Here is a 27,050-nt window from a genome sequence, read left to right as displayed (position 1 = left end):
TATGGGATTTTGAAAATATGTGGAAATTTTCAGTAGTTGTAAATTTAAGTTGGAGGGAGATCTATAACATCAGTAATTTGATGCATTTAGTTTACTGTCCAGCCCTACTATCAATTATTTATTTATTGTTGATCAATTACTTATCAGATATAACACAATTATCTAACTCACTTTGGTATAATTGCTCAATAATGACTCTATTAATTCAAATTTTGATGTTTAAACCTTAGCTAATGGATGTTTTTGGCCACAGAAACAAGCTGTAAATGCAACCTTGAGGCTTTATAAAGCTGATATAGAGAACTTGCTAGCAATCAGTTATTTACACATTCAGCAGGCACAGAGCAGCAATTAGCACTCATTTGGAGTCGTGTTTGAGTTCAACTGGTGAACGTAAGTTCGGTATTCACTCTCATTGCTGTTCTGATTTTGTTCTTTGGGAAATATCTGGCTCTTGAGTGGCTAAATGCTCCTCTATGCTCACCTGATGGTTGCAGACTGAGTCTGTCTGCTGCTTGGTGCTGGGAGGTGGTGAACAGTGGGTTTATCACACAAGGTTTATCAGGTGATAATTCTGTGTGGGCTCATCACCATAAGTGACTCCTTTCACTTTATACAGACTCATTTGACCTATTATAAAATATATTTAATGTAGCATCCTTAAAGAGTTTCTGTTCTTTTTCTTCCCAGTGTGGAACTGGATTTGTGATGCTGCAGGTATGAACACCATATGCAATCAAATCATCTCTGTTCCTCTTTATAATCTGCTGTCAGATTTTACAATTTGTAATTTTCCTTCCTGGTCTGTAACTCCACAGAGGATGTGACTCTGGACTCAGGCTCAGCCAACCCAGACCTGCTCATCTCCAGCGATGAAAAGCGCATGCGGTGCGGCCTGGAGCGTCGGGAAGTCCTGCGGTGCCAGCGACGCTTTGACGGCTGGTGGTGCGCCGCAGCCCAGGAGGGCTACGACTGCGGACGCCACTACTGGGAGGTGGAGGTGGGTGAGCGGGACTGGCGGCTCGGTGTGGTCAAGGCATCCGCGGTGAGGCAGGGCTTCCGCTCACTCAACACAGATACAGGCTACCTGACCCTGCGTCTGGAGAGGGGCGCAGATCTGAAGGCTCTGACGGTACCCGCCACCCCGCTGTCACAGAGCGTGGTGCCCAGGAAAGTTGGGGTGTACCTGGACTATGAGCAGGGCCAGCTGTCTTTCTATGATGTGGAGAAGCGCTCCCACCTGTACACGTACAACGAGAAGTTCACAGAGGAACTGTACCCCGTGTTTGGGACTGTGGAGGTGGTCAAAGACCTGGTGATAAGGCCTGCAGGTGTCAGACAGCCGTGCCTCTGCCCCGGGCCCTGCCTCTGGAACTGAACCGCTTAACACACATCAATCACTCCTCAGTCCTGATCCTCAGCAACCCCCAGAGTCTGCGCTTTTATTCTGCTCCATTATTTAGTGGATTTGAATCAGGTGTGCTGTTTCTGGAATAAAAGCGTGACTCTTTCTGCGGGTTGCCTTGTGGGATGAACAAGAACCGCCATCATTACTCTGTCTGTTACTCTGCCTTCATCGAGACAAACCGTGTTTGACTATTTGTATTGTAAAGAAGAATATTTTAAGGCTGTCGGGTCAAAACCTCAAATCAGCCTTGTTTTCTGAATGAAAATGTTTAATTCACAGTGTCTGATAAGGTTTGAAAGGGTTTTCGAAGTCCATATAGTTTTGCGTTTAAAGTTCAAACATAAATAACACCCAGACTAGAGTTGCAGTGATATGGAAATGTGTTTTTTTTATTAGTTTTTTTAGAGATGAAAAAACTTCCCAAATGTTAGAAAAACATGAAGGCACTGTGAAAGGATGTGCAGCTAGCTGCTTCGAGCCTCAGTGCAGTGAAACGGTGCAGCTGGTGAGAGCTTGCTGACACACACAGGAAGGTAATTACAGACTGGGTTGACGCATGTGAAGAGTTAATTCTCACTCTGCTTGCTTCTTTGTCTCAAGCCTCCTGCAAACATTTTCAGGCATGGGCTTTTTTTTGCAGCTGTTTTGTTTCTGTGTACAATATTGAGATATCAATGCTTTTTCTCCCCCAAACATCAATAAATTCTCATAATAATAATAAAAAACTAAATGCTCCGTCTTGTCTTAAGTGGTCACATACAGATCTAGAGAAGAATTAAAATGTCATACAAGTTTATTTCAAATCTTTATTAAGTGCAATAAAACTAACATACCAAAAAAATGATACAAAGAAGGAAGTGGTACATCAAACAATACGATCAAACGTACATGAATTCTTGACTGGATGTGTTTTTGGTGAAAAATTCATCCACTTATCCACATCATGTTATTCTGACAAAAATATCCTCTCAAAATATGTTTTACAAAATCAACAAAGTGAGCCAAAATACAGTAGGACTTGCTTTGAAGCAAATACAATCTTTCTGTCTTTACACACCATTTCTATAAAATATTAAGATCTCATTGTTTGCACGTTAATCTACTCAAAATGCAAAGCACAGTGGCCTTGCAGAGTAAGGAAACATATGAAAAGTATCAGCTCGAAACAGAGTACTTTTTTCTTTATTGTAAAATCATGCCCCCTTGCGTATCAGTAGGAAATGCGCATATAAATGAACACAAGCACCAACCTATGTTTGTGGAAATACTCTATATTTGGCATTAAATTTAATGTCAGTCTGCTTAAGTAAAAATCTTAAAAAGTATTAAATATGCTTGGAATAGAACTTTATCACACTTTGATATAATACAAATCTATGAATACTCGACCACTTGGGTGAAAATGAACAGCAATTTCAAGCCAATCTCTGTTGCTCCTCAAAAAGACAGACAGAGGTGAAATTTGATGGGTTTAATCTGAAATTGTCCACACACCTCACACACACAGACACACCATCTCTTACAGACAGGTGGAGGACGGGAGACAAGAGGAGAAGGTCACTTTGGATTACTGAACTGCAGTCAGATTACTGGCCTGTGCTGGCCTGATTTAAAGCCCAGGTGTGTCTTACGGGATCTTGACCGACAGAGGGAGTGGAGTCTAACACTAAACGATTTGCATAGTGGGAAGAAACTGGAAGGAAATACATCAGAAGCAACTGTGAAAATGAATGCAAATGTTAAAACGAACCTCATCTCTGGAGGAAAGTAGGACAGTTTGTAACAGACACGACAGAGAGGCCTCCTCCATCCTATTTTTTGGTCGCAGACTCTCACACCCACACATACAAAAACATAGACTGAGCGCGTGCGAGCGCTCTGAAGCCGACTCTTTTTAAAAGAGAATCTCAGATATGATTCCTCATCATGTTGGACCTTTGGGTGCTGCTGTTTAAATAAGCTCTTAAGATTCATAAAACATCTTCTTTGTAACTGTGGCTCCTCCCATGACGCTCCTCTGAACCACTTCCTTGGTGATCTGATGGGTCACCATGCCGCTGGTCTCCGTGAGCTGCGAGGTCATCATCATCCCATCTGTAAGAAGAGAGCAGTGGGTATGAATGTATCAGCATACGCCATCTGTGTTTTTTAGGGGAACAGAAGTGAAACTGAAGCTAAATGTGTACCTGAGAAGTAGGGGTCGTTGAGCATTGTGTGGGAGACGTTGGTTCGTGTGCTGACCTCTGTTGGCATGTGGAAAACTTCCCTCCTTGTCATTGATTGGCTGTTGTACTGAGACAAAGCACCTACAGAGGGCGAGGAAGGAAAGAAACACAGATGTTAGTATACTGGTATGTACTCGAACGCCACAATTATGAGAAAGTGACAGGAAGGCTAAAAATGGATGATGAATAACAAGTGATTTCTTGAGCACACAGTTCAAAGATGGCTGTATTTTAGGCGTCGGGATGGTGATGTCGGTCACTTTGGTCCGGAGCAAGACTCGCCAGATTGCCATGGACTTTTGTATGAATAGTCACAGTACATAGAAGATCATCTCTACTGATTTTAGTAACCTCCTGACAGTTTCATTGTGATTGATTTCTACAAACCTTGCTGCAAATATTCATGGACCCCAGAAATTTACCCAATATGTTTTCTCTAGTGCCAACATCAGGCCAAAATTTCCACTTGCCTTGAAATTTTCTGAGCACATTCACTCCCCTAAGCGGAGCGTCCCTTCAGGCCAAATTGTCAGCGCTGCACAGAGGATGTTCGTAGTTTGATAGGCAGATTGGAATTTACTGTACTGTCAGGCTGATTGCCTTAGGACTATGATCTTTTCTATAGTGCAATCCTTAGGCCTCAGTTTGAAAATGATCATGCCTGGTTTTTATTCATCCCCACTGTCATGTTGTAAGGCATAATGACCGTTATGACTTTCATTCATATGAAAGGGTCAGCAGGAATCATTTTACCTCCATCCTGAGACTCTATGGTGATGATGCCCTCCCTCTCAGGACCGAAGCCCTGTGTGGTTCGAGCCTGGACTTTAAACTTGTAGGGAACGTTCTCAGTCAGGTTCGGGACGGTAAGACTGGTCTCAGAGCTGTCGCCGTTCACCTGGAAGGAACGCACGTCTCCTGGAGGGAACAAGAAACAGAGGGCAGAATATAACATACTTTCACGACAAAGACTACCAGGTTTAGAGGAAATGCACAGAACCAGCTATACAAATATATGTTTAAAATGTTGTTTCATTTGGAGTGTTTTTAAGTGATTTTTTGTTCCACTCTTTCCTGAAAGCCTTACCTCCACCATGCAGCTGTTCGCAGGTGACGACATAGCCCAGGATGTCTCCGTTGGGCTTACGAGGTTTCTCCCAGCTGAGCTGCAGGGAATCAGGACTCAGTGCGGTGAAGACCAGCGGGCCCGGGGCACTGGGAGTGCTCAGAGTAAATGGCGAGCCTTCAGTGGAAGATGAGACAGGAAACAATATAAGAAGGGAGACACTGTACTTCTGGTAGCTGCATAGAAACATAGTCATTGTGTCTGTGGGTTAATCCAAGAAGTTGTGACCAAAAATCAACAGAATCAGTACCTGGCATGGGGCTGAGAGGACTCTTGGGGTCCACGGCGGACTCGATGGTGATGACTCCCTCTCTCTCTGGCCCCCAGCCCTCCTGGCTCTGAGCCTTCACCTTAAATAGGTAGGAATGGTTGGGCAGCAGGTCCTGGATGACCACAGAGTTCTCTGCTGGGTTTGTCACGTTAACACGCTTCACCTCACCTGCAGGAGAGGATGCAGGTCATTTAGCATCAGCAATAACTATATCAAAATTAGATGTATGTAAAACAGATTGAATTAGGTTATTACAGCAAAATCAAGTGTAGCATGCAAATTGCTTGAATGGGATTTGGACTGCTATTCCCCAATGGAAGCTACAGCATCAAAAATACGATGGTCTTTACTGTCATGTAAGAGGGAAAAATGCTCCAAATCACAAAACAAATCAGATTTGTTTATGTTATCAATCTCTCTCTCTCTCACTCTCTGGCAGGGATCATTTACCTCCATTGAGCAGCTGGTAGAGAACACAGTAGCCCAGGATGTCTTTCTCACAGTGGGGCTCCTGCCAGCTGACTTTGAGGGCAGTGGGACCCAGAGCAGAAAACACCAGTCTGCTGGGGGTGTCTGGAATACCAGGAGAAAGCCGTGCATCTGATGGGTGGCACAAGGAGAAAGGAGTAAGTGTACTGTTGGATGTGGAGAAAATATGTGGTTCACGTCTCATTAGACTCAGAGTATAAAGGGGGAAAAAGACAGAAAAGTAGATATTAATTAACTATTATTATCGCAAACTTCAAACACAATACTTTACAATACTTCTGCCCATTTTTCAAAGCATACAAAGTTATACTTATTTTTTAAATAAAGTTTTTGATTGTTTCTCTTTTATCCAGAGACATCAAACATGTTTCACTTCTATTAGGTACATTGTCATTGGTTTATAAGGTTAGTAGAGACTGATTTTCTGACCTCTTCTTGTCAGTGTGCTCAAGGGTGCTTGAAGCACTCTGAAGCTGCATTAACTGATTTTGTGTCCACTTATAGGCACCACACCAAGCTGTAAACACACCTTTGACATATTATCACCTTCTAAAGTTGTCATGACAAACAGGTTAGCAAACAGCTGTCTACTTACACGTCCAGCAGACCTTATAGCAACATGAACATTCATTTACAGTCGTGTTTCTGGCCATCTGCTGAATGTAAGTCCAATATTCACCCTCTTTTAACTGTTCTTTGTCTCTACCAACTCAAAATATCTGGATCTTTAGCTGCTACAGCCCCAATTCCAAAACATTGGGATGCTGTGTAAAACAAATTAAACAGAAAGCGATCATTTGCTAATCCTTTTTACAAACACAATATCATTGATTTTATTGCTTTTTGTAAAAAAAAAAAAAAAGCTGTGAGCCAGGAAACCAAAACAATGAGCTGAAAGATGTTAAAATGCTCCGGAGAGCTTAACTGCACAGTTTGTCATTACAAGTGACCTCTTTCACATTATAGATGGTCGTTTAATCCATTAGCCTAGCTTTAAGAAATCGCCAAATTAATGTAACCCCTTTGGACAATGACCACGTTCTCATACTGTTCTGGTTTCGATTTGCCGACAATGTAGCATTTAACTGCACTGCTTTTCATTAGCTTACTGTTACATGTGTGATGTCGCAGCATACATGAGGACTACAACAAGAGGCTTTCTAAACGGTCCCTACTAGCACTGAATTATTAAATGATGTTAACATAATTTTGATCAAAAAAGAAATTCAACTAAAAAAACATGGTATAGTCTGAAAAATGGTTGCAAATATTGTAAAATATGAGCGATTTGTGGTGGCTAAAACACATAAAACAGCAGGTGAGATCTTTAAAGTACAGTAGATCAGAGAGGGAGACGAGGTATGAGCCAACACATAAGCACACATAAGGAATAAAGATGGCTGAATAGGGGCGCATTACCCGTCACACCTAGCAAATACATCCAGTGCCTTCATGCTTGTATGCCACAAACTTACCCTGGAGCACCCTGTCCAGATTATATAGGGCTTCATTGACATCTGAAGACTGGGTCCTGGCCCTGGAACCCTGAGACAGGCTGTAGCTGAACTGGTTGTGAGAGCTGCTCTGCATCCCAGTGTAGCCGTACCCACCTGATGGCGCATTGAGCAGGGGGGCAGAGGAGGAGGAGGATAAAGGGATGGTAAGGAGGAGGAGGAGGAGGGGTACAGAGAACCATGGAAGTAGCACAGTAAGAGGGGGAGGTGGATAGGTAGAGAGTGAAGTAAAAAAAAGAGGTATAATAAAAAAAAAGAAGCAAAGTTGGGATACAGGGAGGGAGGGAGAAACAGCGATAGTCAGCATAGCTCCTGCAAAGTCAGTGTGGATAAGCATGCTGTGCAGCCAACAGCCCCTACCCCGCTAACAGATGACCAAGCCATTGGCCTCATGCGCCTGCAGTTTACCTGCCAAGGCATCCCAAATACTGCACTCCAAGCTAGTTCCTTTTATATTTACTCTGGAAGAGATTCAAAGCACTGCTGAGTACTAAAGCTTACCTAGATCTGTGAACTTGCTTGACACATCGCCCATGACGATAGAGTCCCGGATGTTTTCATCTGTATAACCTCTCTCAGAGCGTTTCCTCATGATGACCTCTGATGTGTGTACTCCACCTCCGATCATGTCCTGTCTACGAGAGCTTCCTACGAGAAGACAGAAAGATAAAGAATACGACTAATAATATCTTGGTATTTTGCATGAATTTCTCTCAAAGCATTTCCTTGCATCCATCTTACCTGGTCCAGACATGTAGGTTGTTGTGGTTGTTTCTGTGGTAAAGGAGCCGTCTGTCCCTCTGTAGTTTGAGCTCAAAGTGGACATAGGAGAGGACGAAGCTGACAAGTTGCGTGTCCCTGATCCCCCTGGGAAAAGGAAGTTCTGGTCCCACTTCCCATTCATCGTGTAATCTGTGAAACACCACATAAGAAGCCAGGATTGTCAACAGACAACAAACATCAGAACCCTAGCAGTTAGCGTTTAAGCATCCGGACTTTAACTGGAACAACACAGTGCCACTGACGTCAAGCACCCGAAACCAGGCTCAGCCAATGGAGAGGAGGCACCAGCAGCGTCAGACCTGTAGCTCCAGTCCTGAGCCAGGTTATACAAAAAGCAACAACTGATCGGCAGACGTGCACCATCTACAGGCAAGGACAGTAATAGCTTCTGGAATTGAAGCACTGACTCGCTTAAAACTTCAGTGTTTTTCTTCTACGTTTGTTGTTTTAGTAGAATCATGACTATGTCAGATTTTCAAAGGTTGAAGTGTTGGACTGCAACAAGATAAAATCTAATTTTAGTTGTAATATTATTTTGCTATTGGTTTTATTTTAGATAAAAAACACAAACAGCTATTACAAAAACAGAAAACATGACTAAGAGTCAGAATCATACAGCAACACTAGCAGCTTTAACTTAATACTAACATCAGTTAACTCTCAGTGACGATAATAACACACCAATAGAGAGCCCGTATAATGTCTCACATCATATCATATTATTATTATTATTATTATATTAGCCTGTCAGTAAGATAAAATTTCCTAAGTAGCACTGAACACAATGTGCAGCTCAGGCTGGTGGGAATGTCACCGTACCACATTTAAAAAGTCTCCAATATTTGTTGAGACACTTTACCAAAGTCATTTGGATTGATACAAAATCAATCCAGTAGATGTTGATATTTTACTGGACAAATTAGACCTGTTGGTGGCGCTAGATGAAAAGTAAAGGGATCACCAAAGCAATTACAATTTGTCCTTTGGGTGCCATGGATCTCTACACTGTTCCTACTTTAATGGCAATCCATCGAATAGTTGTTAAGATATTTCAAAACTTAGGGGATCATCAAAGTCATGAGGATTCAACACTGGGAGACCATGACTTTCTGTCCAAACTTTCATTGTAATTCTTACAATAGTTGTTGAGATTTTTCAGTTAGCACAAAACAGGTTTACCAACTGACAGGCTGACATTGCCATCCCTTAAACCAGCGTGGCTAAGAATGCAGTGTTACCCTCATGTCCTGCAGGTGGTGCAGGTGATAGACTGTTTTTAACTTTCTTTGCCTGTAGGTGGCGACACTGACATGTCTTTATCTGCAGAACAAAGCTGTTGCTGCTATATTTTAGCATGTGGAAAACTGGTCCGATACTGGCTGAACAGCTCCCTTTAAAAAAAAATAGTTTTTACAAACCAGTTCTATAAGGCATTTTGGACCAAAAAAAAAACAACACATCTGAAGACAAATACAGGCACAGATGCGAGAAGAAACAATTAACGACTGCAAGGAAAGGTGTCATCATTGAAACTGCCCTGCAGAGGTGAGCCTGCATTTAATTAAGAAGCCATTATTTCCATTCAGCCGCACAGTAACTAAGCCTTTACACACACCCGACAAGCCTCCTCCAGATCACTACCTCCCCAGTGGGACGGAGAGAGGACAGACAGAGACAGGCACCTGGAAAAGCCTGCCCCCGATCATCAACTGGAGTTGGGGCAGTTGATGCCAGTGCTCCTCTCTGGGAAGGTGGCAGGAGGAGAGATGGGATAAGTGCCAAATACGGGAAGGGGACAAGGACTGAAGCCCGAAATTCAATGATTAGGCTGTTGGTTGGGTGCCTTGCCGGGCACCTGACAGGCCGTGCATAATAGCTGGCATGCTAGCTGCCTGTCTGTCTGTCTGTGGGTCTGATGAAGTGGTCTTCACCTGGCAGGGCTGTTTGGGCGTAGCTGGGGTGGGAGCCCTCATCTGAGCTCGTCTCTGTGTCTGTGCTGAGCCGACTGGGGATGATGTCCACTCGCTTTTTCCACGACACCTTACGGAGATCCAGGTTGGACCCCAGCAACTTGACATATTTCCATCCTTGTATTCGGGGTTATAAGGGAGAAGCAAGCAGGCCAAGGATAGATTTGGAGCGAAGTATTAACGGTTTGTTTTACTATACATTATTACCTAAAAGCTATGTGTCAATCCATAGCTACATCTATATCTATATCTATATATATACACACACGCACAGGAGCCACATTCGCAAATTGACTGAGGGTACAAACAGTTGCAGAAAGCAGGAGAGTGACAGATCAGATTTAATGATGCAATTTAATGAGGGTAGGCTTGCGGTTTCTGACTGTAAAGCACTTTTATTGCAGATATCTGGGGGAGCATTGGAAGCAGATTTTGTTGCTGCCTGACTGGGGCGTTGCCTGGAGGAGAATTTGCCCACCAGATGGAAGTGATAAAAAAAACCCAGCCACGTGAATGATGCCATCCCTGAGCTTCACAACTCTTACAGTCCTTGATTACTGTCACTCTTCTAAACTGAGGAAAAATATTCATGACTCACAGAAAAACTGAAAAATGAGGAAAGGGCTGAAAAATGGAGGAGAGGCGTTCTCATCCTGAGGTTTTCAGGAGGACTGGTTGAAATTGGGTGACTTCCTACTGCACAGATGTGACCAAAATTTCACAGAGTTACCCATTTCCTCTCCTTTTGACCAGGCAATGACACCACAACACACATTGCATAAACACTTGCGTTAAACACTTTGACTACAAGAACAAAGCAAAATGCCTGTGTGCACTGACAATGTGGACTGAGATAACTGGATCCACATTTCAGTGATAGCTCACACTCTGGAAGTCTGGCAGTCACACACATCTTTCAAGAGCCAAAAATGCATCAGAACAGAGCACTAGCACAATGAGTTTACGCTGTCAGCTGTTATAAGTAGCTTGTGGTTTTGGCTCTGGGTACCCACCATCACCAGAGACGCTGGGTGTCTTGGAGCCTGCGGGGGATTTCAGCACCTCATTGCTGTACATCAGGTAGCTGTCATACTCGTCTCCTGCCTCTGCATCCACAATAGGGATATCTGGAATGATGGGAACTAGGGACAGAAAGACAGGGACATAAATCTCTTTTCAGGGGAATACAGAATGCCTGGAAGTGTCCTAGAGTTGTGTTTGCCCCTGACTTACTGGACAGAGGTCTGGCAGGCTGTGATGCCAGGTTGATGGTGGCATCTCTGAAAGGGCCCCAGCCCACGCTGTTCTTGGCACGGACCTTGTACTGGTAGGTCTGGGCATTCTGGAGGTTCTCGATCAACAGCATTCGCTTCTTGGGGTTGTCAATCTTTACTTTCTTAGCGGCACCCACTGGCTCTGTGAGAAGAACATTGGGAAATACGAAAATTATGTCGTGCAAATACATGTAGAGCATTTCCTTTTTTAGGTTGGACTCTTACTCAGTTCATCATCAATGGGTGTGTAGATGACCTCATACGCCGTAATGTTGCCATTGGTCTCTGCAGGCTCTGCCCAGCTAAGCTGAGTGACAGTTGGACTGATGACATTAAAGGCCAGACGTCCAGGTTCCCCAGGCACTAGAGAAAAACAACAGCAACCATTTGTAAGTTCAGACTTGACATAATGAAAGTGATTATGAAGTGGATATTTACACATCCCTAAATTTACACTGGTTAACCCAAACAAACTAGTTCTTATGTAGAGATAAGATGTTACTAAATATTGACACAGTAAGAGCGAGGCGCAACTGTTGCATAGGTAACTGAGTGAACGGATGGAAACTAAAATGAAAAGTACATTTTTGGTTGATAGTAAGAAACTCTTTTATTAATTCACATGTTGCATATAAATTTTTTCACTCACATGTGATTTGCAATATATTATTAGGTTGTTGGTGTCGACACAGAGTGACTAAGATTAGTTAGAAAAGTTATTTATTAGCATTAGCCCTGATAATAAGTCAGGTAAAGCAATGCAATGTACTGGTTCAGCAACAAGTCTGGGATAAAATCACATGTGGTACATATTTGTAGCATTCGTGTTGTTTCCACTTCGCGCCTTAAAAGCTCATGAATAGACCAAAGTTGGAAGAACAACTTGCCAACTTTGGGGAAGAAATGGGAACATCCGAGGAGCATGTAAATGCACTTACAAAGGATTGGCAGCATACTTTAATATGTTTGCCTCCCTAAAACTGTCATTTTTGGAAGTTGCTACTGTGATGCTGCAGTGACTTAATTTCTGCAGAATCAGCGCTACAAATGTTTCCTTGTGAATAAATTTGAATGTGTTTCACGCTGCAGCTAATACATTTTAATGATGTGACCTGGTCTCCTACAGAGCCACTCATGAACAGCAGCTAACTGGATTCTAAATAATTACCATCCTCCAGTGTTTGACAGGTAACAACATCTGTATCGTAGCCATCCCCCATTGCGTTGTAGCCGCACACTCGCATCTCATAGTCGCAATAAGGGTAGAGGTTGGTCAGCTCAGCTTGAGGAGTCTTCACATCTATGACCTGGGCATCTTTCTCTGGGTCACCGTAGATCCAATACTTGACCTAAAACGCAGGAAAGGAAGATACAGTGTTTGAGAAATACAGTGGCTATTGCAAATAATGGTTATTCATTGGTTTGAAGCTCCTCAACATGTAGAGTTGATGTACCTTGTACCCCAAGGGGTTACCAGGTGGTGGGTCCCAGTTGAGGCGGATGTTTCTGGGTCCAGTTGCTTTGGCCTTAGGGTTTCCTGGGGAGGGAAGGTAACCACTAGGGGAGCTGGCTTTCTGGTTCATGTAGCCCTTCTGCTGCATCTGGGCTACCTCTGGAGATTTGGAAACTGCAGGAAGTGGAAGAAGTTAGAGGATGAAACAAACATTTACACACACACACACACACACGTGTTTAAAATGATCCCTTCTTCCATCATATAAAATCTTAAATGTCACAACTCAAATGCCTCTCCATGTTATCTTTAGTTCCATGTTTTCTGCGCAAATGATAGTCTCCCCTTGTGTCTCACCTCCATCAGTGACATTGACAAGGGTGGTCTTCCTCTCCCCAATAGAAGCGTTGCTACTTGGATCAAACAGCTCCAGCTGGAAGGTCTCTGGCTGGATTGGGCCAGGGTGGGACCTCGGGTCGATCACAATGTTCTTCTCCGTCTCTCCGGGGCCAAACTTTAGTGGGCCAGATAGCTCAAAGCGCTGGGCCTTCTTGGTGCGCCACTTCACTGTGGCGGGGCTATCCTGGTTGCGAGTGCGGACCACAGGGATGGTGTAGGTTGGGTCAGATGTGGTGAAGTTTTGGGTGCCCTTTTTAAACATCATCACACTGGGCTCTGGACAAAATGAGAAAATAGGAGGGAAGAGAAGAAACCAAAGAGTGACTTGACTAGGAACCAGATTAACAGTATAATGTGTAAGAATTAGACACCTGTTGAAGGTCGTTCCAAAAAAATAGCGGGCAACATATCACCAGAGTAAACGCTAACTGCTGCTCACTATACTCTGTGCTGTAGCTATCTTTGACTGTAGCTACTAGTTGCAGTTCACCGAGAATCTAGTAGCTAGTAGTTGAATGGAGTCTGCCCCAACCGAGCGCTCGGAGCACTGTGGGATTGTTGGTTCACACCGTGGGCAGCCTTTGAGGCTGAAAGAAGCCAGTTTGACAACTGTTGCACAGGTGATTTACAGCACCTCTGACCATTACTCTAACTCTGCAGACAATGAAGACACGGCAGGCTGAGACAGGGGAGCCATCAACTGGGAGAGGAAGGTTGGGTCATCACCAGTGTGGAAAAGCAGCAGATCCAGCCAGAATATTTTCATATCTACCTTTCAAGCTAACTTCAGCAGATATCTCTGCAACACAATACATAGATGTCTTTGACATACCACAGAACTATTACTTCTTTACGTTCTGTTGATAATGGTGGTTCATTTTCTGAAAGCACCTTCAAGACACAGTGATGTCTAGACTCCTCACCTGGTTGGTCTGCGATTGTAACAGTAGTTCTCGGGTAGCGTCCAAGCTTGGCGCCCTGCCGTGGGTTACTGAGATCCATGACAAACTGCTTGACCTGTTTGTCTTCCAAGAGGCCATCTTTCTCGCCCAGCTCCAGCAGGCGAACAGGCACTGTTTTCTGGGTCTCACCAGGACCATAGGTCAGGTCTCCTTCCACTGTCACATAGTCCTAAAATACATAGGAAAAAGTTAGCAATGCTGCAGACCTGTATCCCACCAAACTTTTCATTGAAAACTGACCTCTGAATGCCATTTCAATCAATTTCAGTCCATTAAATCCATTTCAGTTAGGTCAGAAATAACCATGCCAAGATGTATTAAAGCTTCTTTTTATTATACAATAAAAATATAATTCAAATCAATGTAGGTAACAAACCTGTACGTTTTTGTCGGTATGCAAAAAGGATACCAAGCTAAATGCAGGGCAGTGCATGAGTACACAGCCATCAGCTCACCTTCTTATCCTTGGCTGTGAGATCCCGTGTGCGGTAGGTGACCTGTGTGCGTCCATCTTCTATGATCTCTCTGCTGATTGGGATGTTGGCCACCCCATCCTGCCTGCTGTAGGTGTAGGCTGGCTGAAGGAATGAGAAGACACTGGTGGCTGGGGAGAAGAAAGGGCAGAATCCATTAGAGCAATCCACAGTGAAGATCTTACACTCACAGCTCTGATGAGTTAATCAGCTCATTTTCATTCATTTTACACAGTTTACAAACAAAGCTAAAGTCTGATTTTTTTTAAGCCAAATGAAATCTGAGATTTCTCACCATGCTCTTTGATTATGGTGATGTTGACCAAGCGTTTTCCAATCTCAGCAATGCCGAGTGGCACATCCATGGCCTCCACCTGCAGCTGTTTCTTGTCATCGTCTTCATCCTTGACGAAGAGCGGCACATGAACATCTACTGACTCCACACCTTCTTGGAACTCAATGGCTCCCGCAGCCTCTGCAGAGGAAGTGCAAATAAAACCACAATATTTATGGAAAGACTGATAAAAACATAAGATGCTCAGTAGAGATCAGAAAGTGATTACCTTAACTGTACATTTGAATTTATCATCCACACACACCAAGCGTCAACACACACCTCTGTCTGTGGCCACAGTGTAGTAGCCGGGCACCACTTTGAGGTCATGCAAGTTTCCAGACTGGACATTTTTCTCAGTGAGTTTGACAATATCGGGGTAGCTGCCACGAGGAGCAGACAAGACAGTGTCCATGATGGTATAGTCCTGCCTGTGGAGTGCAGGAGAAGAAGAGACATTAGACATGCATCAGAAAACAGTAGACTCTGGTGTTGTCTTTCACTGTACCAATCAGAATGTTACCTTTTTCCAGCATTTCTCTGCATTCTGCAAGAACCAAAACAGATTTTAATGAGTGAGATAGCAGACATTCCATTTCCATTTTTGTTTTGATTAGGAAGAACAGGTCTGTTAAGGAACATACTGTATGCACAGTAACTAGACAAGTAGTTTAACACATCTTACCTGAATGATGTCTTTTGAACCTTTTGGGCCCCGGGAATCTGCTTGTACACCTCATTTAGCTGAATGACAGAACACATAGTCAGTGATCATTCATACACTCACATGTACATTCATACATGTGGCGACCAACAAATAAAAACAGTCTCACATTATCAGCCACTTCCTTGCGGAGCTGTTCGGCATCTCTGGATTCAGGGCGAGACAGGTTCTCCGAGAACATCCTGTTTAGCCGGAGGGAGATTGGGAACTGGACTATGAGGGGAAAGAGGAACCACGAAAAGAAAGTAAACAGAGATTCGATTTTTAATGGTCATTATCTAATCTTTAAACCCAACATCTGCCTTGCGCCTAACATCTTTAGCTCAACATGCAGTTGGTCAGTTTATTGTTGCTCAAACATTTGATCACTCACTTGTCTCTTTAGGGTTGGGCTTTATCAGAGCCTGTGGGTGATTGGGTCCTCGGTGTACATTATCGGTGACCTTCCAGCGAACCACATCGGTTCCTTTGGGTGGGCCAGTCCTAACCATCGGTGTGTCCAGATGGTCTGAGGTGAGCAGGGACTGGCGGAGCAAATACTCATCTTCTTTGAAACCAACCATGCGACCTGGAGAGAATACAACATAAGGTCACTCCTATTCAACATGGTCCCAGGTGGGAGGATAAAGGATGCAAAGCAATTCCATCACATGTGATATAACAAACATCTTACCTTTCCTGCAGCAAGGCAGCAGGGCAAGACAGCTCTGTATCAAGAAAAGACAGAGAGCTTTACTCCCACTGACACTGAGAAATATTTACCATTTACAGGTGTAAATGTGAGTGTTCATACCTGGAAGCAGCTTTTGCAGCAGGCACAGTATTTCCAGCAGCAGAGCAGCAGAAGTGCCAGCAGTAATAAGAGGAACAAGAGGAGTGGGAGCAGCCATAGGAGGCTAGCAGGGGGACAATCTGAAGGTTCATCACAAAAGTAGATAAAGTTAGAACTGCCACAGATTTAGCTCAAATCACTCCTGTTCAAAAATCACTGTGATGACTTCCTGTTTGGTGCTTTCATAAGGTTTCAGTGTTTTCAGACAGTGATTAGATGTTTAATTTCAGTGGTGTCTACACATGCAAATATTTTTGGTTTTAATTGTCTGCCGCCACCCCAGTGCAATGGAGATGAATGAAATTTTGTTTGTGGTGCTCACACTTAAGAATGACATCTTTTAATAAATGATACATCAGTTGCTGAAATGACAGCACAGAGCATGTGTACATGGATACATATCCAACATGGATACATATCCAACCTGCAGCTCACCTTTCTTTTTGAGCACCTGAACCTCCAAGTCTTTAACCGTCGGATCTTTAGGGTTTTCAACAGTGTAGTGATACGTACAGTCGTCATCCTCGTCACGGAAACTACACGAATCAAGCACCTTCTCAGCTGAAAATACACACACATGTGAGCTATTATTAAATGTTTTTAGGCATTACTACTACAGTTTCAGTGTTATTCAGCGAAAAGAAATCATTTTGCTTCTCATATACGTCCTTACATTCTTTGAGTTCATCCACCATGATAATTTTGAAGGGGCACTTATCACACTCCTCCTTCTCTTTCCTCTCTCCTGTCTTCCAGGCCTGACACTGGACACAACTCCTCGTAGCTTCACACACACCCAACTGGGCCTAGACAGCACACACGCACACACACAAGGGTCAGACAGGACAGCAGTAGTAGCAAAAACAGGACTAGAAATTGTGTTGGAGCTGAGAATTGATACTGATATACACCCTCTCAGGCAGAAATGCACACATTTACATTTTACATCCACACACCTGGAAATTTGGCTCGCAGGTTGAAGTCATCTCGATACCAGAGTTTGGACACTGACAGCGGCCACATACACATGTACCTCGCCCATTGCAGACACCCTGGTACGGATAAAAACACAGTCTGACATCAAGTGGCATGAAGGTGACATTATAACATCATCAACAAAGAAATATGGTCGGCTCTACTCACGCCCTTGCTGTCCAGACAGGTCTGGTTGCTCTTGGGACACTCGCAGGCGTTGCCCTCCCAGCCCTCAGTACACGCACACTGACCCATAACGCAAGAGCCACGGTCTGATAGGAGAAGAAAGAACGAGATCAGACTGTTTTATCACTGTGGTGAGTATGGTGGTGGCAAAGCAGAAATCACAAATAAAGTACAGACAAAAGAAGCTTGATTACACTTTATTTTAATGGTCCTTTAACTTGACACTGATGATTACATTGATACTGCTTATCAAATTAGTATAATGTGTCATTAGGTGATTAGTTTAAAAAATTTAGGGGAAAAAGAGAATGAGCTGTCACTTTACTGTAAATTTAGCTGACCAGCATCTTAAAACGTAAAAAAGCAACTTTTTGGTAGCAGAAAGATAAAAGCTGCGAAAATTTATAGCAGAACCAAACTATAAGCACAACATTGTCATATTGTCTCCTTTAAAGTTAAACAGTTTGCCAACTTGTTAAAGAAATGCTCCACTCTCATCAGCTCATCTCATCACTTTCATCAGCTAGCAGCTCACTTTGTCTGTCAGGTGCTGGGCATGTAGTGTACCATGGGTTTATTACAGCTTTTCTTTTAGCTTTAGTTATTCACTGAACTGTGCCATTTTATTATTTTTACAACTATTATTAAGTATTAGCTTCCTTTCAGTGAAGGTTTCTGTAATTTTAAAGGCATACTACGCATTCTCAGTCACTGTTTGTAAACAGTTTTCTGCGCTGTGTCTGTATTTCCATACATTCTCCTTGGATGTGTGCTGCTTGTGGTCTTTCACCTGGTCGCTACTTTTTAGAAAGTCCCAATGTTACCTGTGTGCTGTTATTGGCTGGGGGTGACACACCAACTACCAAAAGGCTGCAGCCCAGAAACGCCCCAACCACAGCAAAATAACAAGAGAATACAGGCAGAGAGCAGGGTCCTGTGCAGTATGCCTTTAAGTAGCAGTATTGCATTAATAATACAGCAGTTTTTATAGCACTTGTAATTGTTGGACTACTATTATACTGGAGAGCAAGTGGCCACTTTCATCATAATGTGTTATTTGCCCGATTTATACATAATTCAAGATTATGTATGTATATAAACAGTATACAAAGAGCATTATATATGACATTTTATGTATATAAATTCAAATACTTTCTGTCACATACACACACCAATGCTGTTGAAGTTATGGAAAGAGGCTGTATGTGAAAGTACAAAATGTAACTAGGATGCTAGGTGGAGACACTGACATCATACACTTGCATAGAACCTTAAACCTCGTCAGTTCAACAATCACAAACTGTCGTACCGTTGCAGAGGAAGCCTGAGTATCTCTGACACTGGGTCTTGTCGTACTGACAGTAAGGTCCTTCGAACTGATCTGGGTTGTAGCACACACAGGTTCCACACTCCAGGCAGTCTCCACGGCCTGAACAAGGCTCCGTCATACCCGGACCTATACACTGTGCGGTGACCAGGGCTGAAGAAGTTGCTGAGCAGTTACAGAATGTACTCAGCCTGAAGGAGACACATGGACAAACACAAAGACTTTATTGCACCCGGAGGCCACAGTCACTTGGCAGAGGTGCAATAAAAATATTTTTAAAAATATATATTTTTATAAGAATAAATAATTGACATTGTCTCACCAGCCATCATAGCACTGACACTTCCCGCACACCAGGTCTCCGTTGCCATGGCATCTGGGTGCTTTAGGGATGGCCGTCTGGAGGACAGATAAAAGAGACACTGGGATGAGTGTACCATAAAGAAGTGTGAGTAAGGGACTTCATCTCCACTTCTTGCATGCTTCAGTGTCAGTGTTCTGTGTGTCTACCTTCTCACAGTCACAGGTTGGACACAAAACTGAAGCCTTAACGTTTACAGCAGCGTTAAAGGTTGTAGGTTTGACTCTCATTGTCCCATCTTTTTCATTTGGATCCATCTGACACACAGGCTTCTCATCGATCATTCGCTGGGCTTTGAGCCACATCTTGAACTTTCCCTGGAAGACACACACACGCACGCACACACACACACACACACACACACACGCGCGCGCACACACACACAAGGTTAGACCAGCAAAATTGGACACAACGTCTAAAACCATCAAAACTCATCAGTTTAGTTGACCAACAACTTATTATGTAAACAAATTATTCATTTGATAGCAGTAATGTAAAGTCAGCCAGACAAGAATTAGTTTGGTGATAGACTGAATCCCTCTTTTTTTGACTAGGGAACATATAATTTACAACAGCAAGATTTCTACAGATTCCCCCAAATTCTGCCCCATTTTATAAACCTGTACCATGTTTACATTTAAAGAAGAAGTTTAACAAATATCTATGTATTTTCTTGTAATTGCAGGCGGTACTTGAGCTAGCAGATTTTATTTGGTTTGGGTTTTTTTTTTCCATGTAATTGATTAATAACTGTTGTAGTACTTAAAAAGGAATTCCTTACAATGGATTTCATCTGACAAGACAGCAGTTTAGTAAAACTTTGTGTCTGTGTCAGCTCCTGTTTTAACTTATTTACATATATGTCTATTGTTTTTTCTTTTCCCCTTTAAATGCATAGTATCACAGTATCATTATCAGGGAGTGAAGTGTGTAGACTACTTGAAATTTTAATTCTAAACATCCTATTGTTTCCAATGAAAAACACATTTAAGAAAATTACAAGAATTAATATATTAGTGGTAACAAAACATTACTCTAAGTGAGGACTATCATCATCTATAAAAGCCAGCATTCGGTCTCCTAAATCCACAAATGTTTGTGTGTTTAATCAGTGTCTTGCATCTTGTTTTTCCACTTACTACTGCTCCAGGTCTAAAATCGAAATCCCCGTATTGTGCAACTTTTCCACTGGTGGACAAGAACTTTGCCTCAAAGGCCTTCGGCCTGTCCTCTGCACGGATGCTCATCTTAGAACGGATGTTCTGAAAGGACAAATGACAAATATCAGCAAACAGAAGTTTGCACAGAGTGCCGGTAGCTGCACAAAGTCTCAAAAAAGGACGGGACGGGTGATGTTTTACCTCAAAGGCAGTCTCCATGACTTGCAGGATATTGGACGAGTCCTCTTGCAGCAGACCAACCTCAGCAATGGGGAAATACGCTTGGAGTTTCTAAACAGAGAAATACATTACAATACACAACACAAAAAATAAATCCATGACCTAAAGTCTGACCTAAAACTTAACTCCATGGGGTATAACTTCAATGAAAGCTGAATAACTAAAGCCCACCAACCTTGTAGTGCGTGTAGGAGTGGTTGGTGACAGCAAAGATGGGAATGATGTTGTGTTTGCCCAGTAGACGGACCAGTGTGGGTATTGAAGGGTAATCCTGGTGTACATCCTCTGTGTATTTGCCTTCTGCATCCAGGTGGCAGCGCTCGTCGTTGCGTTTCAGGATGCCTGACAGCACATTAGCGCCATCAGCCTCGTAGTGGAAGGCTGACTCAGTGGAGAAAACCAAGAGATGTGTGCTGTGATCACGCCAGCCAATCTTATCCTAGAATAAGAATACAAATCAAATGAGAGCAGAAGAAACAGTGGTCAGTAGAGAATAATGATAAGTAAGTAAAAGAAATTAAAGGTTGCAAAATCTGTTGAGCACCAGCAATTGTGGCCAAATGTGACTATTGTTATTGTCAGTACACTACATTTTCCTTCATTTCTAAGATTCTTAAAACTGCAATAACTAATTATTTGGGCACTTGGATGTAGCGGCAATACAGAGCAACTATATTCATATGGAGTTGTGTTTGTGTCCAAATGAAAATTCAAAATTTGTTCCCCTCTCAGCAGTTTTCGCCTAACTCCTTAGTGTGACACTGGCCTTTTAGCTGCTAACGCTCCACAATGTTCAACTGCCAGTTGCTTACTTACTCATTTGATACTGGGCAAGCAGTATATACTGTTTTAAAAGATTTTTTAAATGAAAACAGCTGCCTCCCGCAGCTGAAAATATTGCTGTGTGAGTAATGAGAGTGAAACAAAACAGTCACAGGCCACAAGCCAAAACAATTAGCTGGAAGAAGCCAAAAGGCTCCATAGAGCTGCTTCTTCTGACCAAAAGCACTGAAATGTTTATCTGCTAAAACATAGTGAAACAGTATCACCAGTAAAGAAGAGGCATTAAATTGATGAACTGACTCATACAGTGGTATACATTACATTATATTACAATTAACATAGATGTAATGTTAATGCAACATTAACATTAGCTAACATCAGCCACCATAAGCTTTACCAGACCAAGTAAGGCTGTCGCAGATAAAACCACTGAGTGTACTGAGTTGAACAAATGTTTGTTTCATTGCTCACAAAATCAACATTTCATTTGTAACAGGAAAAATGGTTTATCCTTTCTTCCAAAAGTTATATGGTGCAATTTTAACAGAGAATTAAAAGGTAACCATCTGGCCACATGCGTATTGTTGCCACCCAATTTTAGGCAGAGCAACATCTGTTTTGTATTTAGTATGCTTACTAACCCCACAAACTGCAGCCTGCAATATGGCATCAAAACCTCCTTCAGGAGCATCCAGGTTCCCAGATATCCTCTCCTTCTGGAGCTCACTGGTGAAGAAGTCTAAGTTTTTGGTCAGCTTGATGACATTTTCGAAAGAGAATGGAGAGTCACTGTTGGGCCACGGTTGAGCGAGTCTGAGAAAGTGGAAGGAGGGTGGAGAAAAGATGAGACAGAACGAGGAAATGGCATGTACATTTAGGTTACACTACTTTATGTATGTGCTTAATTTTCTTCAACATGCTCGTGCCATAATTTCTCTCTTACTTGGAGGGTCTCATGTCAGTCTGGGGCTCGATCACTTTGTCCACAAACTTTCCAAACCCAATGGTGTAGTCATCTGACAGCCTCTCCACCAATGTAGCTACAGGAAACCATCAGTATTACCACCACAACTTACTCGACAGTCATCATAACACGCTGTCAGTACAAGGATGCTCACCCAGCTCTTGGCCCATCCTCTTCAAGTTGTCCAAATCGTCAGCCATGGAGTTGGAGAAGTCCATAAGAATATAAAGGTCCAGAGGGCCTTTGGTTGGAGCAAAAACCTCCATATCCACCAGCTTCTCCTCTCCTGGCAGAAAGGTCATGCTCATCTGCTTCGGAGACACTTGAGACTGCTGAAGCTGCATGTTGATTTGTTGCTTCAGAGCAGGAACAAACAGAGGTAAAGTAAGGATTTCATACTTTTTGACTTGAAACAACAACATAAATTTAAGACTAAAGAAAAGCGGAATGATTGGAAGAGAAATGAGGGTGATGAAGACTTACTTTCTCTATCTTCATACTGCTCTGAGCTGTGATGACAGCTGCAGCGGTGCAGCCATGGGCAAGTATATTCTCGTACAGGTCACAGCGAGGGCCATTAAAGGTCTGAGCCAACAGGATGTTTGATAAGTTAGCTTTGCTTTCTTAGCATTAACTTGCAGACACTTATAACGATCATTTTTGTTTCATGCAAAATATAAATTGAAGGTTGAATCGAATTCTGCACCCTGGAAATAGTAGCAAACTATCAGCTGATGGAGACCCGGAGATGTGGTTGAAATTAATTAAGCTTGCTTTTTTTTTTGTCATATTACTATTGTTATATGACTGAAGTATCATACTTAGGTTATGTTATGATAATTGAACCATCCCTGACAACTGACTAAATTCCATCCTCAAATGAAGACCATGATATGCAGCTGAAAGTTCCTAGGAAACCAAGTAAATTTACCTGAGCTAAGATCTTTTTTGTCAAGTTACAAATTGGAATTCGTCTAGCTAACTACTTTATTATGATTTTTAAAATTTTAGATGTTAAAACATTTTACAAACTAAACTGAACGCTATCCCACTGCACAAAGACAAGGTTCTCCAAATACTTATCAACTATGCTCAGTAACTTCGCTGACAGATTTGAATCCACTTCTTTTATAGTCTTGCTGTTTTGTGCTCTCACCTCATCAGGGCAGTAGGCGCAGCCTTTCCCAGACTGCAGGCATTCTGAGCAGGTCTTGGCCCTGGAAGCGAAGCAGTAGTTCACTGTAGGGGGGGCGGGCGGAGGAAGATCGGGAGGGGTAAGTGTCAGGAAGAGTCAGAGTCACAGAGAGGCAACAAAGTGAGAATCAAACCCATGAAACATAGCTAGAATACCTGTGGTAACACTAAACAGGCTTTGGTACAACATCTTATTTTCTCCTGACAGAGTTCCAAATGAAACTAATGCTGGAAGCAACAGCTTCCTAACAGTGATACAAAAAGGTCAAATAAAAATATAAAGATGAATATATAGAAATATAAATCTACACAAATACAAATACCGTATATGCTGTAGCCATGAGTAATATTTTACTGTGTGTCATACACATCCATTAAAAACAGTGGATTAACTGAGCCTTGTTAACTTTAGGGCAGAATCTATTAATTCAATTATTAAGGAATATGTCAGTTATGTGTTTGATTAATAATTTAATCATTTTGCTGATATTATGACAGACATTAGTAAAAAAAAATGATTCGCAGTCTCCCTAAGCTCCAAGGTGACATCTTCAAACTGCTTGTTATTTTTGATCAGCAGCAAAAAAACACCAAATATTGAAATAAAACAGTGAAAATCAGGAAATCTATTCATTTCACAGGCTTTTTGCTTAATAAATGACAGAAACAAATACTTGATGATTTATTTGGTGTCAATCAACCAATTGAGTATTTGTTAAGTCAACCTCTGTTTCACAGTTACAATGACCCACTCTTTATTTACCGAGCCGACTATCCGACTCTTCCAGCCGACTGTTTAGGCTACTACTTGTCAACAAAAAAATATTTGTAGTGGAATAGGATTATTAGTTATGACTCTGGGCTTCCTCACCTTCAGCATAGCAGCAGGTCAACAGGATGGCTAGAAGCCCAAGCCCCACTGAGAGATGTAATGTCCATCTCCCCATCTCCTTCCTGTAACACAAACACACACACACAAACACAAACATTCATATATGCACATATGCAAGCTGAGATCCACTGTTACACAGAGAGAGAAAAAAGGCAGAGAGAGACTTTAATCCCCCAGTGAAATCTGTGCAGACCAAGGCGTAACTTGAACCACCTGTACTTTCCCCCAGTCAAGCCTCAGAGAAAGTGAACAGGCCCAGACAATGCCCATACCTTCACCTCGGTTTGTGAACATACTTGAATATAGGCATAAATATTCAGGTATGTTTAAGTACAATTCCAAAGGTTCTGTTCAAATTCCCTCAAGCAGTATCTAGCCATGCACATAGTTTGGGTGCTCACATTTTGAGATCTACATCCCTGACATTTCTGCCTACACCCTGTTTGCTGGGGTCGCTGATTGTGGAAATAGATTTTTGAATGTGACTGTCCAACCTTCATTGCATCAGGGTGGGAGCAGAGATCTCAAAAAGTTTTGATATCTTAAAACCTGGTAAAATAAAACAGCTAGAGCCCTTTTTTTTCTTTTTTGTATGTAACTGGGTGAAACAAGCCCTTAAAAATATTGTTTTTTTTGTCCTATTCTTAAATTATAATATGTACATGCTTTTTACACATGGATATAAGTGGCTAAGTAATGCCTTTCATACAGTTTTGATTTGGTGAACTGCTATTCTCATATCGCTAATTTCAGACAGAGATGTACTATAAGGAGCCAGTTGAGGCACGATAAACGTGTGAGAAGCATCACAACAGGACGGGACCAATACAGGGTGGGACCTGAGAATATACCCCGCAGCATGCTGAGTAAACTTCACAATAAAACCACTTAATACTTTTATGCTGGAATCTTGGATCAAAAACAATCTGATATACAGGAAGCCACAAAAACAATCTCCACTAAAGACAGAAGGTGGAGAATGAACAAAGGACACTATGTGGCATGAAATGTCTCAGTAATTGTCTCAGTGGGCAGATAACTGAATACTGGACATGCCACCACAGTGCACAAAAAGATGATGATTTGTGCTCTCAAGATTTACAACTCCAAGGAGGAATTTCACCTTGAGGCGAGAGAATGACCTGTCCCAGTCAAAAACACAGTCTGAAAACAACACATGGGAAAAGCACCTTAGCGACTCTCTGTGAACTTAAGCTGACTACAGGTGTGTGTGCATGTGTGTGTGTGTGCAAGTTCATGCCACAGGGTGTCAAAAAAACCACTGAGACCGCGATGGGTCAGGGAAAAAAACAGAACAGACCAGCTCTTATCCTCCAAACTTCACCATCAGTCATGGAATATGAGCCGAGCGGAGAAAAAGCACTTTGTGTTTTTCCTCCATCTCAGACAAAATCAAAGGCACACAAGCGTTTATGACACTGACAATAAAGTGGGAGACACAAATTACAGCTTCCAAGAGACAGAAAATAGAACTGAGTCATTCATGCTGCCTTTTCTTTGGCTTTTGAATGCCGCCGTGGCACAGAAAAGGACAGCACACTTTTCTGAGTTCAAAGCTGCAGTTGTTGTCTCAACAGACAACAGCACGTCTGCCAGGTGAACATACCACCGCTGGGTGTGCGTCTGACCCCTGTCATGACATCATCAGTAAGGGGTGGAGGTCTTTAGTAACAGATTTGGGGGTCATGCTTGGGGAGTTGCCTTTGACAGCAAGTTAAATCACAGCTGCAGACACCTGTAATATCCCAGCCTTTGAAGCTATTACTGCATTCCACCTTAAAAACCCAAAGAACACAAAGCAAAGTAATACAGCAGGTCTATGGGTTTAATATTATCTCTAAAGCAGTAGCCAACATCAAACTTGCTTTTACAAACACTGGGAATTCTCTCTCTACTGTTCGTTCTGATCCAGTTTCTTTCACCTGTGGTGTACTGTAGTCTCTGCTTTGATGTGGGCAATCATGCAGAAAATAATTTACAAAAAGAGATTCAAGAGAAAATAAGCACTAAGCTAAAACCAAATCTGTCCAGAGCTCAGTCTTCAGTCTGCATGTAATTCTAAAACCTCATGGTGGGATATAAAGTTACATAACGCACACTTAAAAGCAACTCACCTTGCTCAAAAGTCATACAAATGCAAACCAGCAGAATAATCAGTGCATTTTGCAAGGCTGAAAAGAACACGTTCAAGCTGAAGGGCTTGAAAACAATGGAGCCATTTGGAAATTTATGACTGGATACAAAAAGATTACTGATCAAACAAACCTCTTGCTGCGCTCTCGCCCAGTCCAAGTCCAAAAGTCCAACGATAAATAAGAAAAAAACTAAATCCCTTATGCCTTGCGTGACCCAAGAGTTTGGACAAAGCTTGTATCCACCTATTGAAAGAAAGAAATTCTTCAAGTCCTCGTGTCCAAGTTCAAAGTTCCAAAAAGACGAGACTTCCAATTCCTCCTTTCTCTCTTTTGTTTCTTCCTTCCTGTACAGTCTGGCCTGGTCAAATATTGACTTATTTGCCCTCAAACTCAGCTTAGTCAAGTGTGTGTGTGTGTCTCAGCCTGTGTGCAAGAGCTTTTACGTGTGAGCCGGAGAGAGAGATATGAGAGACAGTAAGACTCAGAGCAACTGAGTGAATATGACTGTGTGCTGTGACTTGATCCCTCCTTTAGCTTCTGTGCACACACATACACACCCACGCACACACACTCTC

The 27,050-nt window shown here is 42.4% G+C and overlaps 2 protein-coding genes across 3 annotated transcripts in view; one reads left to right on the top strand and one right to left on the bottom strand.

The window, feature by feature from the left end:
- Window positions 1–2,090, top strand: part of zgc:194990 (uncharacterized protein LOC568410 homolog) — a 6,407-nt gene extending 4,317 nt beyond the window's left edge. Inside the window, exons 9-10 of the mRNA XM_041962340.1 lie at window positions 691–717; window positions 819–2,090. Coding sequence (XP_041818274.1) covers window positions 691–717; window positions 819–1,378 — 587 coding nt within the window. The 3' untranslated portion in view covers window positions 1,379–2,090. The remainder of the gene's footprint in view (window positions 1–690; window positions 718–818) is intronic.
- itgb4 (integrin, beta 4) lies at window positions 1,829–27,050 on the bottom strand. 2 transcript variants are annotated; one of them, XM_041962337.1, is made up of 42 exons: window positions 26,606–27,050; window positions 24,299–24,381; window positions 23,390–23,472; window positions 22,717–22,818; window positions 22,388–22,589; window positions 22,213–22,309; window positions 21,911–22,082; window positions 20,662–20,925; window positions 20,448–20,537; window positions 20,226–20,348; window positions 19,236–19,403; window positions 19,048–19,124; window positions 18,708–18,916; window positions 17,381–17,484; window positions 17,194–17,289; window positions 16,911–17,043; window positions 16,673–16,798; window positions 16,199–16,317; window positions 16,079–16,112; window positions 15,779–15,973; window positions 15,515–15,618; window positions 15,367–15,425; window positions 15,205–15,228; window positions 14,964–15,112; window positions 14,643–14,822; window positions 14,330–14,478; window positions 13,836–14,043; window positions 12,871–13,188; window positions 12,515–12,687; window positions 12,229–12,409; window positions 11,286–11,423; window positions 11,020–11,202; window positions 10,800–10,928; window positions 7,775–7,945; window positions 7,535–7,681; window positions 6,995–7,129; window positions 5,481–5,630; window positions 5,010–5,198; window positions 4,721–4,876; window positions 4,387–4,551; window positions 3,595–3,714; window positions 1,829–3,502 (listed from the first exon to the last, which is right to left on the bottom strand). In XM_041962337.1, exons 2-42 carry the CDS (start codon window positions 24,372–24,374, stop codon window positions 3,372–3,374), a joined length of 5,829 nt encoding a protein of 1,942 aa, XP_041818271.1. In that variant the 5' UTR covers window positions 24,375–24,381; window positions 26,606–27,050; the 3' UTR covers window positions 1,829–3,371. The 2 variants fall into 2 exon arrangements, with proteins under 2 accessions (XP_041818271.1, XP_041818272.1); XM_041962338.1 differs by lacking the exon at window positions 6,995–7,129 and having other exon boundaries at window positions 1,830–3,502; window positions 26,606–27,049.

Source organism: Chelmon rostratus, chromosome 21, assembly GCF_017976325.1.
Source record: "Chelmon rostratus isolate fCheRos1 chromosome 21, fCheRos1.pri, whole genome shotgun sequence".
Taxonomy (NCBI): domain Eukaryota; kingdom Metazoa; phylum Chordata; class Actinopteri; order Chaetodontiformes; family Chaetodontidae; genus Chelmon; species Chelmon rostratus.
Note: the sequence above shows the minus strand (reverse complement) of the source record. Positions and strands in the feature narration are given on the sequence as shown.

Bases quoted from the DNA above. Each gene is read 5' to 3' on its own strand.
- itgb4 (XM_041962337.1), bottom strand. From the start codon at position 24,374: ATGGGGAGATGGACATTACATCTCTCAGTGGGGCTTGGGCTTCTAGCC. The intron at 17,290-17,380 runs GTGAGTAGAGCC...TATCCGTACCAG, and splicing joins CCTGTCTGGACAGCAAGGGC to GGTGTCTGCAATGGGCGAGG. The intron at 12,688-12,870 runs GTGAGACACAAG...CACTTCCTGCAG, and splicing joins TGTCAATGTCACTGATGGAG to TTTCCAAATCTCCAGAGGTA.